Raw genomic sequence first — 18,403 nt, forward strand, 5'->3', positions numbered from 1 at the left:
CTGGGGAGGGAGACTGGGGGTTGGGAAGAGACGCTGGGCGGGGGAGACTCAGCGGATTCTGGTGGGGATGGATTAGTGGGGTTGAGAATCTAAGCCAGAATTCGGAACCTCGGTAGCTATGAGATCTTGAGCCAGCGTCTTTACCTGTGTGAGCCTCAGGCTTCTCAGCCAAAAAGTGGGAAATTATACCAATACTTTGACAGCCCCACTTGGGAAAAAAAAAACAGTCCAGGTTTGGAGTTAAATTTTGGAGTTAGATTTTGTTTCAAACCCTGGATCGTCCACTGACTGGCTGTGTGGTTTGGGGCCAGTGATTTGACATCTGAGCAGATTTCAGATCCTGAATCTGTAAAATGGGTTGTTGTGGGGATTTAGTGAGGTGACTGAGCTGGCAGCACTTTGGAAAATGTGAGGCTTTACAAATGAAGCTGGTTTTTAGCACTTCCCTGGAATGGGGGCTCTGAGATGGGGAGGGAAGTGGCTACTGGAAACTGGCACCCCCTCAACCTTTCCCCTGAACCCAGGCACATGAGTTCTCATTCTGCATCCTATGCACCCACCAGATGGGTTTCTCCAAGCCTGGCACCCCACTCCTTTCCACCTTGCCTGAGGACCTGAGGCCCCTTCCCTCTTCCCACCTTGTTCTAGTTGCAAGCTGCAGAGGATGGCCTGACTTTCCATTCTTCACCCTGGAGGCTCTGGCTGTAGCCTCAATCTTCCAGCTACAGCCTCAGTCTTCTGCCCCAAGAGAATCCATTGGATGATTTGAGTTGATCTTTGGGAGGCAGGAGAGCTAGTTCCAAGGCCTGTGACCAAAACCTTTCAGTCACTCTCAAGTCCTAGAACCCCATCTTTCTTGAACCAAGCCTGCTCTGGTGCCCAAAGGGAAGGGATGTCAGTGATGGGGGCCCACAGGAGACTTTTACTGTGGTCCAGTTTTATCTGTTATGCTGCTGGTCTGGCACCCACAGCACTGCCCTGTCCGCCTCCCGTCTCTGGCCTCAGTACTGGCGTTGCCAGTATTAGGAGACAGTGAGAGGAGGGGCGAGGGCTTCGGAGCGAGAGAGGCTGACAGGAGGCGGGGATTCTGGGGGGCTGAGGACTATAAAGCGGCCCAGCCGAGGGCAGAGGCCCATCCGGCCTGAGGCAGGTGCTTGCTTGGTCTAGTGCCCGTTTACTCTGGACTCCAGGTAAGTGGGCTCAGCCTGCCTGGGGCTCTGGGGGCCTCCCCCAGGCTGGGGCCTGGGATGGAGAGGAGTTGGTGCTTTGCAGGGCCAGGGGCCTTGGGAGGCCTAAGGTCCTGCTTGGGTCTTGCTTTCTGCATCTGGACAGACCTGTCACGCTAGAAGAGCTGTCTGCTGACTGCACATGTGTGTGCACACTTGTGTGCATGGCTGTGAACTGGAATGTGTGACTGTGACCTTGTGAGTGACTGGGGTCCCTGTGTGCGTGCCTTTGCCGGTCTGTGCAGGACGACATGGACAATAGCGTCTTTTCCAGGACCCGTATCTGTGTCTCTATCGCAGGGTGGAGCGCCAGACCCACAAGGCTATGGATTTCTGTCCTTGGCTTCCCGAGTTCATTCTGTGCCCCCCACCCTGTGGGTGACCTGGCATGCCCTTATTCCCACTAGCTGCTGCCTCCTCGGAGCCATGAGGCCCTGGATGTCATGAGTCCCGTGTCTCCAGGACTCATGTCCCCATTTTCTCTGCTATACTTTTCTAACCTGTGAGGCCCTGGCTTGCTGGGCTGCTCACAGGACAGGCTGTCCGTGCCTTCAGAGCAGTGTCTAGGAGGTGGAGTGGTCAGCTTGGAGTGGCCCTTTGCTCTGCCCCCTTGTCCCCAGGCTTGGAGAAATGGATGATGGGCTAAGGGGCTGGGTAGATGGGCCCAGCTTCCTGGGCACGGGAAAATCTGCAACCCGGGCTCACCACCTCCCCTCTGCTTGCTCCTCAGATGGCTGCCGCACGCCTCTGCCTCTCCCTGCTGCTCCTGTCCACCTGTGTGGCTCTGTTACTACAGCCACTGCTGGGTGCCCAGGGAGCCCCGCTGGAGCCAGTGTACCCAGGGGACAATGCCACGCCAGAGCAGATGGCCCAGTATGCAGCTGATCTCCGTAGATACATCAACATGCTGACCAGGCCTAGGTGTGTGCCACAGTCGGGGAGAGAGATCCCAGCCCCTGGGACCCTGGGCCCACTCCACATTCCTGGCCACACCCTATGCCCAGCCCCAGCCCCTTCCAGGCCTGCTCTTGGGAAAACAGGGCATCTGTGCTGAACAGGCCTAGACCAATGTGCCCTGGGCAAGATGGTGCCTACAGGCAGATATGAAACAGGTGGGCTGGCACCTGGGCACAGTGCTTGCCCCTGCTGCCTCTTCCCTCCCAGGTATGGGAAAAGACACAAAGACGACACGCTGGCCTTCTCAGAGTGGGGGTCCCCGCATGCTGCTGTCCCCAGGTGAGTTTGACTCCCTGCCCTGTCTGTCAAGCTCCTTGGGGCTGAAATGGGGGTGGTGGGACTGAATCAGGGCTTGGAAAGGTGTAGTGGGGGGTGGAAGAGGGAGAACAGGAGCCCAGGGCCAGCCTGAGGCTTCCTGAGGGCACGAGGCCTACCCCCTACACTGCCATGTTCTGCCCTATCCTCACAGGGAGCTCAGCCCGCTGGACTTGTAATGCCACCTTCTGTCTCCTACGACTCCATGAGCCGTGCCAGCCCAGTTCTCCCCTCCGCACCCTTGGCTCTGGCCAAAGCTTGCTCCCTGCTCCCACACAGGCTCAATAAAGCAAGTCAAAGCCACAGCCTGTCCTGTGTCTCTGTGGACCCCTGGTGGGGGCAGCAGGAAGCACCAAATGCATGGGAGAGAAAGGGGAGGACAGGGCAGAGGAAAAAGGGATCATCCAGAACGTTGGAGGGGTCATCAGAGTCACTCAGCTCATCCTCTCCCCTCCACAGAGGGACAAGTGGTGGCCAGAGGAAGGCAGGGACTCCTCTGAGCAGATGGTCCTTCATGGTCCTTCAGCAAGTCTGTGAAGCAGCAGTCTTGAATCTTCCCAGTTCAGCACCCGTAGACCTTCCCGACACAGCCCGATGACAACCCTTCCCCAAGTGCACCCCTCACCAGTGCCTTACTGCAGCCTAGGCAGCAGAATCACCCAAATTTATACTAAAGCGTCCTTGGCATGGGGGCAGGGGCACAGCCCAGCCTGGAAGAACGATTCTGGTGCTACAGCAGTCATGGCTGCATCCAAGGGCCTGAGCTGCCGTCCAGAAATTTGGAGAGAATGGGCTGCCCTGAGAGGTAGTGAAGTCCTGGGCACAGGAGGTATTCAAGCTGCTGTGGAAGGGGAGGAGGCTAGATTAGCTGAGAGTTCCAGCCACCATGAGTCGAATCTGTAGACTGCATACTCCAGCCCTGGGAGGACAAGGACCTGGATCCTGCCCCAGGGAGGACTTCCCAGATTCCCAGAGAACCCATCTTTTCCTGGCCCTTCTCAGGCACCCTGAATAGGTGGGGACAGTGCGCGCGTGAATGCGTGTGTACGTGCGTGTGTACAGGGGAGAAGTGAGGGAACTAGAATGTTTCCAGTTCCTAGAAAGGCTTCTCCTGCCTCCCCCACATGCTTGGCCTGAAGGGATGGGGTTATGGGTTTGGAGGATGAGGGGTCCACTTTCCTGGGCTCAGCACCTTGCACAGAAATGGAAATGACACCACAATTGTGTTTCCCCTCAAGTCCTACTCCATCTGGTGTGTGCAAATGACCTGGAAGTAGAACCAGGTCCTAAAAGGCAAAGAGCTTCTAGAGGATGCAGCTGCTTGGCTCAGATTGATTTTTTGTTTGTTTTTGGAGAAGGTCTTGCTCTGTCACCCAGGCTGGAGTACAGTGGCATGATCACAGCTCACCATAGCTTTGACCTCCTGGGCTCAAGCGATCCTCCTGCCTCAGCCTCCCAAATAGCTGGAACCACAGGCACATGCCACCACACCCAGCAAATTTTTTTATTTTTTAGAGACAGGGTCTTGCTATCTTGCCCAGCGTGGTCTCAAACTCCTGGGCTTAAGCGATCTGCTCACCTCGGCCTCCCAAAATGCTGGGATTACAGGTGTGAGCCACTGTGCCCGGCCTCAGGTTGATTCTTAAATCCAAGGGATGTCTGGATAGAGAGATGGTTTCGTAAGAGAACGGTTTGAGTCTGGGAGAGGGAGCCTGAAGTCCCAGCATTTTCTCTGGCAGCTTAAGGGGATGGGCGGTGAATGGGGAGAGGAGTGGATACTTCTTAGGGCCAGGAGTTCGCACCCTGGATGTGAGGGTAGGATCAGAGCAGGGGGCTCTTCCCCAACCAGGTCTCTCTGACGGCCATAGGAGCCCCCAGAAGAGGGAGCCACCCTCACACCCAGCTTCTCAGGGACAGGCCCTGGCCAGGCTCCACCCTTACTCCTGCTCTGCTCACCCAAGAAGGGCTTAGAAGTCCAGGAGGCAAAGGCGGCCCCCTATACTCTGCATGCTGAGGGGCAAAGGCACCTCTTCTTGTTCCTGTGCCAACTCTGACAGTCCAAGCTGGGCTGTTTGGTAGAAACTTGAGCCAGGTGGGAGTTGGGGTGTGTCTAGCTGAAGCCCCTCCTTTGAGGTTTCTTCTCTCACCTCTGCTCTCCCTCTGGATTAGAGCCCCCTACACTGGTTCCGTCTGTGCAGGACTACAGGGGCAATAAGTGTCTTCTCCAGGACCCGTATCTGTGTCTCTACCACGGGGTGGAGGGCCAGACCCACAAGGCCATGTGTGGGTGGCGTGGGGGAAGGTGGATGGGTTGCCAGGGGAGGCAGGGGAGGACCCCCAACAGCTGAGGTCTTTTTCTCCCACAGCAGAAACTCCAGGGTCCCCCTTCCCCTTCGATGGACTGGTCCCTCCCTGTCCCGAGGCCCACAGAAGTTACTGAAGCAACAGAAATTTGTCTTTATTGTTTTCATTGAGGGGATGAGGAGGGGTCCAGGGCCCTCTCAATATAAAGGGGTTGGTGGGCGGAGAGGCGTCTGGAGGCCAAGGACCAGCCTGGAGAAAGAAGCCCCCCCACAGGGGTGCTGTGTCTCCCGACATGCCGGCCCCCAGGAGCTTCCTCTGGCTACCACCCAAGCTGCCCCCGGCCCCGAGGCCCCCGGCTCGGTGCCCAGCGTCCAGGCTGTCCTACCTGGGGCCCCAGGAGGAGGTCGGTGGTCGGGGTTCCGAGGTGTTCAGCCACTGGGGGTTCGTGGTGGTCCACGGAGGGGGTTTCGTGGCTTTCGATGGGGAGGTGTTCGTGGCATTCACAGTTTTCTTGCGGTTTTTAGATTTCTTGGCGCTGGGAACAAGTCTTTGCAGTCATGAGGCCGCTCCCCGAGCCCAGCTCGGGCCGCGAGTTGCGTGGGGGTGCCTGGGGGCGTCCGTGTCGCCCCCCGGGCCCCCTCACCCCCCCGCTTTCCTCCTTCTCTCCCTCCCTTCCTCACGCCCTCCGCCGGCCCACCTGCTGTTGAAGAGCTTCCCCACGTACTTCTTGATGGAGCCTAAGTTCAGCCAACTGGCGGCCCTGGGCTGCTGCACTTGCAGCTCCTCGCCCAGGGCGCCCTCGGGCTGCTGCACTTGCAGCTCCTCGCCCAGGGCGCCCTCGGGCTGCAGCAGCAGCAACACGAGGCCAGCTATTGCCAGAGCGAATGCGCAGCGCAGAGCAGGCGTCTGGAGGGGGCGGGGCAGACAGCCGCGGGCGGTCACGTGATGCCGGGGCTGGGGTCAGCGCGCGCCCGGACTGGAGCTTGCAGGTGTTCCGCGCCGTGGGCAGGCTGGGGTGTAGGGGCGCTGAGACCGAGGGAGGTGTCTATTTCTGGGACACTCACAGTGCACGGACGCCGTAAGGGACATCCTGGTGCTCGGAGGAATGGTGCACACCTGGACATGCCCGGTGATGCAGGCAGAGCATCGAGGCGCGGTGGCTCACGCCTGTAATCCCAGCACTTTGGGAAGGCGAGGCGGGCGGATCACCTGAGGTCAGGAGTTCAAGAGCAGCCTGGCCAACGTGGTGAAACCCCGTCTGTACTAAAAATATAAAAATTAGCCTCGCGTGGTGGTGGTGGGCGCCTGTAATCCCAGCTACTCTGGGGGCCGAGGCCGGAGAATTGCTGGAACCCGGGAGGTGGAGGTTTTAGTGAGCCGAAATTGCGCCACTGTACTCCACCCTGCCCAACAGAGCCAGACTTCCTCTCAAAAAAAAAAAAAAAAAAAAAAAAAAGAGAAAGAAAAAGAAAAAAAAAGGAACAGGGAGACACACCCTAAGGTGGTTGCATGAGAACGGCATAAAGCCATTGAAAATCAGCTCCCTAAGCCATTGAAAATCAGCTCCCTAACCGCACCGACCTCTCTCCCGCAAACTCCTTTCTTATCCCCCTCCTTTCTCCCTGCTGTTCCCGCAAAAGACTTCCTCCAGGCATCCTCATGGCCAGCTCTGTCTCCCCTTGTAAGCATTAGCTCAAAATCCACCTTTTAAATGGGTCCTACCCTGACACCCCTATTTAAAATTGCAACCCGGCCGGGCACGGTGGCTCATGCCTATAATCCCAGCACTTTGGGAGGCCGAGGTGGGTGGATCATGAGGTCAGGAGATCGAGACCATCCTGACTAACACAGTGAAACTCCGTCTCTACTAAAAGAATACAAAAAAAATTAGTCAGGTGTGGTGGCGGGCACCTGTAATCCCAGCTACTCGGGAGGCTGAGGCAGGAGAATGGTGTGAACCCGGGAGGCGGAGCTTGCAGTGAGCGGAGATTGTGCCACTGCACTCCAGCCTGGACAACAGAGCAAGACTCCATCTCAAAAAAAAAAAAAAAAGTTAAATGTGCCCATGTATACCCTAAGTTAAAAAAAAAAAGGAAAGAAATCTGGAAAAAAAGAAAAATGATAAATTAAAAAAAAAAAGAAGACAATGCTCCCAGCACCCCCATCATTCAGGAGTTTCCAAGGGTTTTAGGAGCTTTGTGTTAGGAACTGGGGGCAGAGACCAAATGTATATTTCTTCTTATGTTCCACTACCCCAGATGGGAAAACAGAAATTACTCGAGATATTTCAAACAAAAAGGGGTTGTATATAGGCAATTAGTGCTTATCATTGGAGGGGCTAGAGGTGGTGAAGGTTGGGGGGGAGGGGGTTGCACCACTGGCTTTCAGGCTACTTTACCACAGCTGATTTCCAGAGGACGGAAGAAGTCAGGAAACTTGGGAAACCGCTGCTGAGGTCCTTGCAGTCCCCACGGTCCCCAGGCTGGTGACTGGTGGGGGAGTATGGAGTCCAGCTGACCACCAGAGCCTGCATGCCTGCTGGTACGGGGGAGGAAAGGATGACTTCTACCTCCTTTCCACATCCCAAATTCCATGTGACTACATTCTATTGGCAGCACCCCGCTGGCAAGGGAGCCTTGATATGTGCTTCCTGGGCTTCTGGCACCTGCACAGAAGGGGCTGAAATTGGTAGGTGTTTGGGTGTCCGAGGCTTTGCAAAAGAAGAAGGCAGGGAGTCTATGGTGGAGTCACATGGTTGAGACCTAGCTAAGTCAGAGGCCTGGAGAGGTGTCATTCTAGCTGGGCAGCAGGTGACACACAATCATCCCAAGTTGATTGGAGAAACATCTGGGATTGACCCGGAGTTTGTTCTGTAATGTTTTCACTGGAATGAAAGCTGAGCAGTCCGTAGGCCATATAGTATTGGAGAAAACATAGCCCTCATTCAAAAAGGCTGCCAAAGACAAGGTGTCCACAGGGAAACTCAGGGGTTTTGTTTGTTTGTTCTGGGGTTTTTTCTGGAGACAGTCTCACTCTGTCACCCAGGCTGGAGTGCAGTAGTGTGATCTCAACCTCCACCTTCCAGGTTCAAGTGATTCTCCTGCCGTAGCCTCCCAAGTAGCTTGGATTACAGTTACCCACCACCACACCTGGCTGATTTTTATTTTTTGTTGAAACAGAATTTCACCATGTTGGCCAGGCTGGTCCTGACCTCAAGTGATCCTCCTGCCTTGGCCTCCCAAAGTGCTGGGATTACGGGCATGAGCCACCACACCTGGCCAGGAAATTCAGTTTCTGTGGATCTCTAGCCTTGAACATCCTTATACGCTGCTTTAAATGGCTGATCCTCAATGCCTCCCTTCCAACTCACATGCTCACTCCCCTACATCAATCTCCCAGAAAAAGGAACCTATTGTATTCACTTTTTTTTTTTTTTTTTTTTTTTTAGAGACAGGCCTCACCTTGTTGCCCAGGCTGGTTTTGAACTCCTGGCCTCAAGTGATCCTCTGGCCTTGGCCTCCCAAGTTACTGAGTTTACAGGCGCAAGCCACCACGACTGGCGAAGCCTGTATTAAGCCCTTTTATGCTCACTCTGCGGTACTGCAGAGAGGACAGGGAGGAAGCAGAGGTGCCCTGGCATCTTCAGCTGGAGGTGAGCAAGGTGCTGAGGGTGGGAGAGGCCGGGCGCCTGGGGATGGGAGTCAGGACCGCACCTTCACAGGGACGCTGCCACCCCTACCCCAGAGGTCAGGGTCTCTCGCCCAGCTCTGGCTCTGAGGTCCTGGAGGGAGGGAGATGCTGTTGCGATTCAGAAGATCAGGGGAGGGCCACCCCCATTCGAGAAGAGTGAAAATCCTGAACCTGAAGCAGAAGTGGAACCGGTCGGAGCCCAGGCTTTAGAGGGTGGCGTTGGGAAGAGGGTCTGGCGCCGCCCTGTGGACTGTTGGGGCTCTCAGGGCTGAAGGCTCCGAAGACCGCGACGTGCGAACCGTGGGGAGGCTCCATGTGGATGGGGGCCACAGCCCCCGCCGGAGCCCCCACACTAGCCCTGGACTTCTCCACCGGCTTACGACATGAGAGCTCAATAAGCTCCTTATTTAACGCACGGTTGTATCAGGTCCCTGTGGGAGCCACTGGCCCTATAGCCTAATAAAGGAGCGGGTGCACGCATTGGATTGGTGAGCTACCGCCACGGCAACGCGTCCTAATCAACCATCCTAAACGGCGGCTGGAACAAGGTTCTCGCAGGCCTGTGCTTGGGCTTGAACGCTGGGCCGGCCGCTGCGCTCTGTGGCTCCCTGCAGGCCTGCGGATCGGCCAGGGGCTCCGCTCCTTCTGGGCCGAGGCTGAAGAAGCAGCGGCTGCACCAGAGAAGGCCTTCTGGGTGAAGGTGGAAGCGCACGGGGCCCGCGGAACCACCTAAGGCAACTTCAGACGTGGGCTCGGAACTGGCAGCCTTTCGTTTCTGCTTCATTCCATGGCCAGAGCAAGCCACGTGGAAAAGCCAGAAGCCGGGGGGCGGTGGTGGGGAAGTACCCTCCACCCACAAGGAAACCATGGCAAGCAGTGGGTGCAGGTAGAGCTGAGGAATTGGGGCCGATAGTTCTATCTATCCCGGTGAGTGACGAGACCTGCTTTGGGGATTGCACAGTCTGGGTCTGCCCTTGCAGTGGTATCTGTCGCTGTGAAGACTCCGCCACGGGTCGTCATCAGGTCAGGGACCCTGACAAAGTAATAGTTGCATCTTCCTCTGCACACAACCCTGTTCCCTTCCCCCTCATGCCTAACACAACACTCCCTTCCCCCACCATGCCTAACAGAGAGAAAGGAGAGAGACAGTTCTTGAGCCGGGTTCTTCCTGCTTGAGCTTGGTGTGTCAACCAAAAGAGTCAAACTCTGTAAAATATTTGAAGGGATTTATTTTGAGCCTGCTATGCATGACCAATGGCCTATGACAGCCTTCAGGAGATCCTGAGAACATGTGCCCAAGGTGATCAGGCCACAACTCAGTTTTATGTGTTTCAGGGAGACATAGGACATCAATAATATATGCGACATGTACAGTGGTTTGGTCTGGAAAGGCTGGACAACTGGAATGGGGTTGGGGAAGTGGAGGACTTCCAGGTCATAAGTAGATCAAAGATTTTGATTGGCAATTGGTGGAAAGAGTTAAATTATTGTCTAAAGACTTAAAATCAACAGAAAGGAATGTTTGGGTTAAGATAAGGGATTGTGGAGACCAAGGTTTTATCATTCAGGTGAAGCCTCCAGGTGGCAGGCATCAGAGAGAATAGACTGTAAATGTTTCATATCAGACTTAAAGAGTCTGTTCTATCAGTAAGTCCAAAATGAGGGATGGTATAATCAGGCATGGCTGGGCTCCCCTTCCCATCATGGCCTGAACTAGTTTTCAGGTTAACTTTGGAATGCCCTTTGCTAAGAGGAGAGGAGGAGTCCATTCAGATGGTTGGGTGAGCTTAGAATTTTATGTTTGGGTTTCAGATGGCATCCAGTACCCCTTCCCCCAAGTTTGGGGCCCCTCCCAAAGGAGATAGTCCTGGGTCTCTCCTCACATCCTTGGGGGTCTCAGAACTGCAGACTCAAACCTTTTGCCTCAAGGAATCCCTTTGATGATTTGCATAAACCCTTGGGAGGCTGAGGGTGCTGCTCTGGAGCTGAGACACAGCGAGTCAATCTCCCTCCATCCCCCTTTTGTCTTGTTCTCACCCTGAGGCTGCAGGCCTCAAGTTTTTTGGCTGGATTCTTCCCAAAGCAAGTTGGGGTAATCACCTGATGGGTTCTTCCTGCCTGCTGCACAGACAAAACCAATCCACTGAGACCATGGCATTGCAGTAAAGAAAGAGTAATTGACACAAGACCGGCCACACAGGAAATAGTTATTACTCAAATTGGTCTCCCCCAAAACTTGAAGATTAGTTTTTCAAAGACAGTTTGGTGGGCAGGGCCTAGGGTAGGGTAGAGGCGCTGCTGATTGGTTGGGCATGCAGATATAGGGGTATGGAAAATGGTCCTTGAGTGCTGAGTCTGCTTCTGGTTGGCAGCCACAGGACTGGTTGAGTCATGAGCCTCGGTGGAGCCAGAAATGCATAAAGAAACATCTTTCCTTATGCAGATGTTTATCAGCTGTGCTTACACATTCCTTTGTAAGGACAGGACAGTCTCCCCTAAGTTAGGGGACAAAAGTGACTCCTACTGATGGCATTAGCTCTGCCCCTACTCTCAGATGCAATGCCAGGGACTGTGAGGACCAGAGACCATGGAGCTGCTGGCTGGGTGTGGTCAGGGGCCAGTGATCAGCCTCTCTGAACTCCAGGTCCTTAGTACTAAACAGAAGCCCCTTTTGCAGGGTGGGCACTGGGAAGCATTGTTGGGGCCATCCCTTGTTGGTGGCCTCTTCTCTTCCATCTCCTCTGGGTTTTCACGGCTTTTTCAGGAGCAGGCCTTGCCACCCTGAGTGCCCTCCACAACCACAGCTACCTTCTGAGGAAAGAGGCCTCGGGGGTCCTCTCTGCATGGAGTTGCCGAGCAGGCCTCGCCTGGCCGTACATGGGAATCACCTGGGGAATGTTACAAACCACTGTTGTGTTGCCCTGCCCCCCAGAGATTCTGCACCTTGTATTAACTGAGCACCTAGAGCCAGGTGTGGTGATGCACACCTGTAGTCCCAGCTACTCAGGAAGCTGAGGTGGGAGGATCCCCTGAGACCAGGAGTTCAAGATTAAGCCTGGGGAACCTATTGAGACCCCATCTCAAAATTAATTAATTAAAAAATACTGAGCACCTACTTGATGGCCAGCACTGAACTACGTGCTGGAGTTACAGTGATCACTAAGATATAATTGTCCTCGAAGAACTTCAGTCAGGTGGGAATAGATATTTATTGAATGGAATAATATTTCAAGAAATATCTACCAAGAGGCCACTTCTTGGAAATCCCTGTTGGAAAGAAGATTTTTATCTTTTTTATGAGCAGAGTGCAAAGTTGTCTCTTTAGATGGATGGATTTGAAAGGGAATTTAGTAATCTAGTTCCTATCCCCCAAACTCCCATTTTACAGATGCAAAAACCAAGGCCAAACAGCTGAGTTTTCTGCCCTGGAGGAGGAAAGTGGTCTCTGAAAGCCAGAAGACTCTCACATTACAGCATTCCTGCCAGCTGCTGTCAAGAGCTGCTAAGCTGTCCTCAAGTCCTGTGTCTGATGTCAAGCTAATAACAGATTTAGGGTGCATTAGTAAAGGTATCTTAATCAAGTCTAGATGCCTTCGAGATTAGACTCAGCCATGATGAGCAGCTAAGGATTAGTAAGAAAGATTACAAATTGTTTCCAGGAATTTATTTCTTTAAACACTGATTATATGTATAGTCTTTTTTTTTTTTTTTTTTTTTTTTTTTGAGACAGAGTCTCGCTGTCGCCCAGGCTGGAGTGCAGTGGTGCGATCTCGGCTCACTGCAGGCTCTGCCCCCCGGGGTTCACGCCATTCTCCTGCCTCAGTCTCCCGAGTAGCTGGGACTACAGGTGCCCACCACCACACCCAGCTAATTTTTTGTATTTTTTGTAGAGATGGGGTTTCACCGTGTTAGCCAGGATGGTCTCGATCTCCTGACCTCGTGATCCGCCCGCCTCGGCCTCCCAAAGTGCTGGGATTACAGGCGTGAGCCACCGCGCCTGGCCTATATGTATAGTCTTAAGTCAAAGTGTTGTTTATGTTCAGCTGTTTTTGTGAGTTATCACAGTTTTGTCAATTGAAAAATAATTGATGGAAAACTAAGTCAATCTCTTTACTAAGCTTTTTTCTAAGCTTACCCACTAAGCGTGCCTCCACCACTCACTTTCTGTGTGATCCTGGGCAAGTCATTGAACTCTTCTGACCTTCAGCTTCTTCATCTATGAAATGAAGGTAATGATAGTACCTGCAAAGCGAGGTGCAACATCTGCAGTGGAGCCTGAGGCCAACTGCCTGGAGTCAAACCCCAGCTCCACACTGACCCGTGTGATGCCTTTGGACAAATTATTTGACCTCTTTGCTTGTTTCTTTATCTGAGGTCTGCTGCCAAGAACCTGCAGATTCCCAGTCTGCCTTGGGTGATGGCGGGTGCTCCTACAGTCTGTACTGTTGAGGGTGGGGACAGTCCCCCACAATGGCTCTGACCTGGAAAAAGGCAATTTTGGGGGAGGGTTAGATGGCAGCTTCTCCCCTTCCCAGGGCTCCACATCTCCCCACACCAGTACCTCAGGGAAGCGAGCTGGAAGTAGAGGTGCCAGAGGGCTTGAAGCCCCTATGGGGTGGCAGGGAATAGGCAGGAGGTCCCATGCTCTGTCCCCAGGCACCTCAGAGAGGAGAGGTGCACAGGGTGAGCCCAGGGTGGGTAAACCCCAATGAGGAGGGCAACAAGAAGATCCCTGTGGGGCTTGGGGGAGGCTGGACCTGGGCAGTTGGTGCCAAGCAGGGCTGGGGACAGAGTCGCTGGGTGGTCAAGGCAGGGGAGGGGCAGAGAATAGCTCTGGGACGGGCTGTCCTGCATTCCTAGGAAGGGATATGGCACCAGGGCACGGCCTGGGTGCCCAGGGCTCCCCCATCATGGCTCACAACGCATTTTTGTCAGGCCACGCAGTGGTCACAGAGCCTGCGAGGTGGATATTATCCTGCCCACTTAACAGCAGGGAAAGCCCAGGACAAATGGCTTGCCTGAGGCCACCCAGTGTTCTCCACAGCCCCGGCCACCTCTTCTGTCTGGGCTCCAATCTACTCGGTAAGCACTGCGGTGGTCCAGGACAAGCAGGGAGGGAAGCAGCATAGGATGTGTGCGTACATGAATGTATGTGTGAGTATGTGTATGTGAGAGTGTGTGTGTCTATGAGTGTGTGTGTATGAGTGTGTATTTGAGTGTGTGTCTGTGTTTGTGAGTGTATGTGTGTGTCCAAGAGTGTCTGCGTGTCCAAGAGTGTCTGTGAGTGTATGTGTATGTGTATGTCAGTGTATGCGTGTATGTATGTGTGTACATATAAGTGTGTGTGTGTATCTGTGTGTGTGTGTACATGAATGGGTAAATGTGAGTGTATGAGTGTTATATATGTATTTGAGTGTGTGTGTCTGAGTGTGTCTGTGTATGTGTGTAGGCGTATGTGTGTACGTGTTTATGTGAGTGTGTGAGTGTATATGTATGTGTGCCTTAGTATGCGTGTAGTGTATGTATATGAGTGTGTGTGTATGTGTGTATTTGAGTGTGTCTGAGTGCCTGTGTCTCTGTGTGTATGTGAGTGTGTGTAGGGATATGTATGTGTGTGTATATGTGAGTGTGTGCGGTGGTGTATGTGTGTGTATTTGAGTGTATCTGAGTGTGTGTGTGATTGTGTGTAGGGTGAGTGTGTGCATATATGTGAGAGTGAGTGTATGTGAGTGTGTGTGTCTGTATATGTGAGTGTGTGCACGCATGCATGGTGTATGTATATGTACAGCTCTCCTCCAGGTCACTAGTTCAAGCGGGGACACTCCTCTGATCTGTCTCCAAAGAGCAACTCAAGTGCCTCGTGTGGTCCCCAGGGCGTCTAACTGCGTCTGCTTTCTGCTTTGATCCCCTCTTCAACTCCTACTGTCCAGAAGCTTCCTGCACTCCCTCACCCACTCCCTCATCAATCTCTGTCCTGTCCAGGGTCTACAGGGACACTTCAAATTATGGTTGGCTTGTAGGGGGGGCTCCAGCAATAGACATTGGGTCATTGGGGTGGTTAGCAGGACTCTCCCTACTCCCAGGGTTTCCACTGACTTTTAAAAATTATTATTATTACTACTATTACTATTATGAGAGATTGGGGTATCACTATGTTGCCCAGGCTGGTCTTGAACTCCTGAGCTTAAGGGGTCCTCCTGCCTCAGCCTCCTGAGTAGCTGGGACTACAGGCATGTACCCCACACCCCGATGCACTGACTTTTGCAAACTCTTCCCCACTTTGGCGATGGGCCATCTGTTACTGGCCCCTCACATGATGCCCATATCAAAGCCCTTGGCACTTCAGTGGAGGCACTGGAGGGAGAGGAGGAAAAGAGAAGTGGATGGCACAAATGGATGTGGGCAAGGTGCCAGTAAAGAGTGTGTGGGCAGCGAGAAGAGGACATGCTATCTGTAACAGATACCTGGGGCTCCAGAAGCCCTGGGGTGGATCCTGCCTTCCGCAGGAGAACCTGAGGTCAGCCAGGACACAGCAGACAGCCAGAGATAAGGACTAACCACCCATGGCCCGCTGGCACCTAGCTAGAACCTGCCTAGACCTACTCCCAGAAGGGAACTGCGTTTATGGAACACCTTCTGTGTGCCTGGCACGTGGCAGCCACTCTACCTTCGTCCTCTCCCAAAGTTGTTATCCCCATTGTACAGATGAGGAAATTGAGGCTTGGCAAGGTTATTTAACTGGCTTAAGACACACACACGAAGTGGCTGAGCCAGGATTTCAACACAAAATTGTCTTTTTCCAGAACTTCCCACCCCAATAGGGAGGTGGGCAGACTAAAATCAGGAGGCAAAGGAAAGTGCAATTGTTGGGCCAGGTGGAGAAACAGATGCTGCTTCCAAGGGAGGTTTTGGGGCTCTGCCCTCTAGAAAGGCAATCTGACATGAACGCAGGCCAGGCTGGTGGTAATGGTAGTGGTAGTGGCAGAGGGGGCTTCAATTTCTGTCTTGAGGTTGTGTGACGAGCAAGAGGCCAGGAAACTTGGTTCTTCACGGAGGCCTTGGTTTAGTCCTGGTGGGAAGGCAAAGCTGCCTGGATCCATTCCTGTCTGGATGCCCTGTTGAGGCGGGGACTAGGGAGGATGGCATAGCTTTTCCTTTAGAACAGTGGTTTCCAAAGTGGGTGTGCACCTAGGGGCGTGCAAGATGATCCTTTTGGGTGTGGGAAGACAAAATTGGAATTTCTATTTATAGTTAAAAAATTAATCCTGGCCTGGTGCAGTGACTCACACCTGTAATCTCAGCACGTTGGGAGGCTGAGGCAAGTGGATCACTTGAGCCCAGGAGTTTAAGGCCAGCCTGGGCAACATGGCAAGACTCTAGCTCTACAAAAAATTTTAAAAAAATTATCCAGGTGTGGTGGCATGCAGCTATGGTCCCAGCTACTCTAGAGGCTGAGGCAGGAGGATGGCTTGAGCCTGGGAGGTCCAGCCTACAGTGAGCTATGATCATGCTACTGCATTCCAGCCTGGGCAACAGAGTAAGACCCTGTCTCAAAACATGTTTATTTATCGGCCGCCCCGTCCGGGAAGAAGTGAGGAGCGCCTCTGCCCGGCCACCCCGTCCGGGAAGAAATGAGGAGTGCCTCTGCCCGGCCGCCCCGTCTGGGAAGTGAGGAGCACCTCTGCCCGGCCGCCCCATCCGGGAAGAAGTGAGGAGCGCCTCTGCCCGGCCGCCCCGTCTGGGAAGTGAGGAGCGCCTCTGCCCGGCCACCCCGTCTGGGAAGTGAGGAGCGCCTCTGCCTGGCCGCCCCGTCTGGGAAGTGAGGAGTGCTTCTGCCCGGCCACCCATCGTCTGGGAAGTGAGGAGCGCCTCTGCCCGGCCGTCCCGTCTGGGAAGTGAGGAGCGCCTCTGCCCGGCCACCCACCGTCTGGGAAGTGAGGAGCGCCTCTGCCCGGCCACCCACCGTCTGGGAAGTGAGGAGCGCCTCTGCCTGGCCACCCCGTCTGGGAAGAAGTGAGGAGCGCCTCTGCCCGGCCGCCCCGTCTGGGAAGTGAGGAGTGCCTCTGCCCGGCCGCCCCGTCCAGGAAGAAGTGAGGAGCACCTCTGCCCGGCTGCCCTGTCCGGGAAGAAGGGAGGAGCCCCTCTGCCCGGCCGCCCCGTCTGGGAAGTGAGGAGCGCCTCTGCCCAGGCACCCATCGTCTGGGAAGTGAGGAGCGCCTCTGCCCGGCCGCCCCGTCTGGGAAGTGAGGAGCGCCTCTGCCCGGCCACCCCGCTGGGAAGTGAGGAGCGCCTCTGCCCGGCTGCCCCATCTGGGAAGTGAGGAGTGCCTCTGCCCGGCGCCCTGTCCGGGAAGAAGTGAGGAGCGCCTCTGCCCGGCTGCCCCATCTGGGAAGTGAGGAGCGCCTCTGCCCGGCTGCCCCATCTGGGAAGTGAGGAGCGCCTCTGCCCGGGCGCCCCGTCCGGGAAGAAATGAGGAGCGCCTCTGCCCGGCCGCCCCGTCCGGGAAGAAGTGAGGAGCGCCTCTGCCCGGCCGCCCCGTCTGGGAAGAGGTGAGGGGTACCTCTGCCCGGCCGCCCCGTCTGGGAAGTGAGGAGCACCTCTGCCCGGCCACCCATCGTCTGGGAAGTGAGGAGCGCCTCTGCCCGGCCGCCCCGCCTGGGAAGTGAGGAGCGCCTCTGCCCGGCCACCCATCGTCTGGGAAGTGAGGAGCGCCTCTGCCCGGCCGCCCCGTCTGGGAAGTGAGGAGCGCCTCTGCCTGCCACCTATCGTCTGGGAGGTGAGGAGCGCCTCTGCCCGGCCGCCCCGCCCGGGAGGAAGTGAGGAGCGCCTCTGCCCGGCCGCCCCGTCTGGGAGGAAGTGAGGAGCGCCTCTGCCCGGCCGCCCCGTCCGGGAGGAAGTGAGGAGCGCCTCTGCCCGGGCGCCCCGTCCGAGAGGAAGTGAGGAGCGCCTCTGCCCGGCCGCCCCGTCCGGGAAGAAGTGAGGAGCGCCTCTGCCCGGCCGCCCCGTCCGGAAGTGAGAGCCCTCTGCCCGGCCACCCACCGTCTGGGAAGTGAGGAGCGCCTCTGCCCGGCCACCCACCGTCTGGGAAGTGAGGAGCGCCTCTGCCCGGCCACCCACCGTCTGGGAAGTGAGGAGCGCCTCTGTCCGGCCACCCACCGTCTGGGAAGTGAGGAGCGCCTCTGCCTGGCGCCCCGTCTGGAGAAGTGAGGAGCGCCTCTGCCCGGCCGCCCCGTCTGGGAAGTGAGGAGCACCTCTGCCCGCCGCCCCGTCGGGAAGTGAGGAGCGCCTCTGCCGCCGCCCCGTCTGGGAAGTGAGGAGCGCCTCTGCCCGGCCACCCACCGTCTGGGAAGTGAGGAGCGCCTGTGCCCGGCCACCCACCGTCTGGGAAGTGAGGAGTGCCTCTGCCCGGCCACCCCGTCTGGGAAGTGAGGAGGCCTCTGCCCGGCCGCCCGTCTGGGAAATGAGGAGTGCCTCTGCCCAGCCACCCACCGTCTGGGAAATGAGGAGCGCCTCTGCCCGGCCCCCGTCCGGGAAGTGAGGAGCGCCTCTGCCCGGCCGCCCCGTCTGGGAAGAAGTGAGGAGCGCCTCTGCCCAGCCGCCCCGTCTGGGAAGTGAGGAGCGCCTCTGCCCGGCCGCCGGGGAAGTGAGGAGCGCCTCTGCCGGCCGTCCGGGAAGAAGTGAGGAGCGCCTCTGCCGGCCGCCCGTCGGGAAGTGAGGAGCGCCTCTGCCCGGCCGCCCCGCCTGGAGTGAGGAGCGCCTCTGCCCGGCCGCCCCGTCCGGGAAGAAGTGAGGAGCGCCTCTGCCCGGCCGCCCCGTCTGGGAAGTGAGGAGCGCCTCGGCCCGGCCGCCCCGTCTGGGAAGTGAGGAGCGCCTCTGCCCGGCCACCCATTGTCTGGGAAGTGAGGGGCGCC

The 18,403-nt window shown here is 55.9% G+C and overlaps 1 protein-coding gene across 2 annotated transcripts; it reads left to right on the forward strand.

Moving 5' to 3' along the window:
* The first annotated feature begins 1,134 nt into the window (after positions 1 to 1,134).
* Positions 1,135 to 2,803, forward strand: PPY (pancreatic polypeptide). 2 transcript variants are annotated; one of them, XM_030799721.1, is made up of 4 exons: positions 1,135 to 1,190; positions 1,957 to 2,147; positions 2,391 to 2,462; positions 2,653 to 2,803. In XM_030799721.1, the coding sequence occupies exons 2-4, from the start codon at positions 1,957 to 1,959 to the stop codon at positions 2,675 to 2,677; spliced, it is 288 nt and encodes a 95-aa protein (XP_030655581.1). In that variant the 5' UTR covers positions 1,135 to 1,190; the 3' UTR covers positions 2,678 to 2,803. The 2 variants fall into 2 exon arrangements, with proteins under 2 accessions (XP_030655581.1, XP_030655580.1); XM_030799720.1 differs by lacking the exon at positions 1,135 to 1,190 and adding an exon at positions 1,337 to 1,424.
* Positions 2,804 to 18,403: the final 15,600 nt, after the last annotated feature.

Source organism: Nomascus leucogenys, chromosome 19 (genome assembly GCF_006542625.1).
Source record: "Nomascus leucogenys isolate Asia chromosome 19, Asia_NLE_v1, whole genome shotgun sequence".
NCBI lineage: Eukaryota > Metazoa > Chordata > Mammalia > Primates > Hylobatidae > Nomascus > Nomascus leucogenys.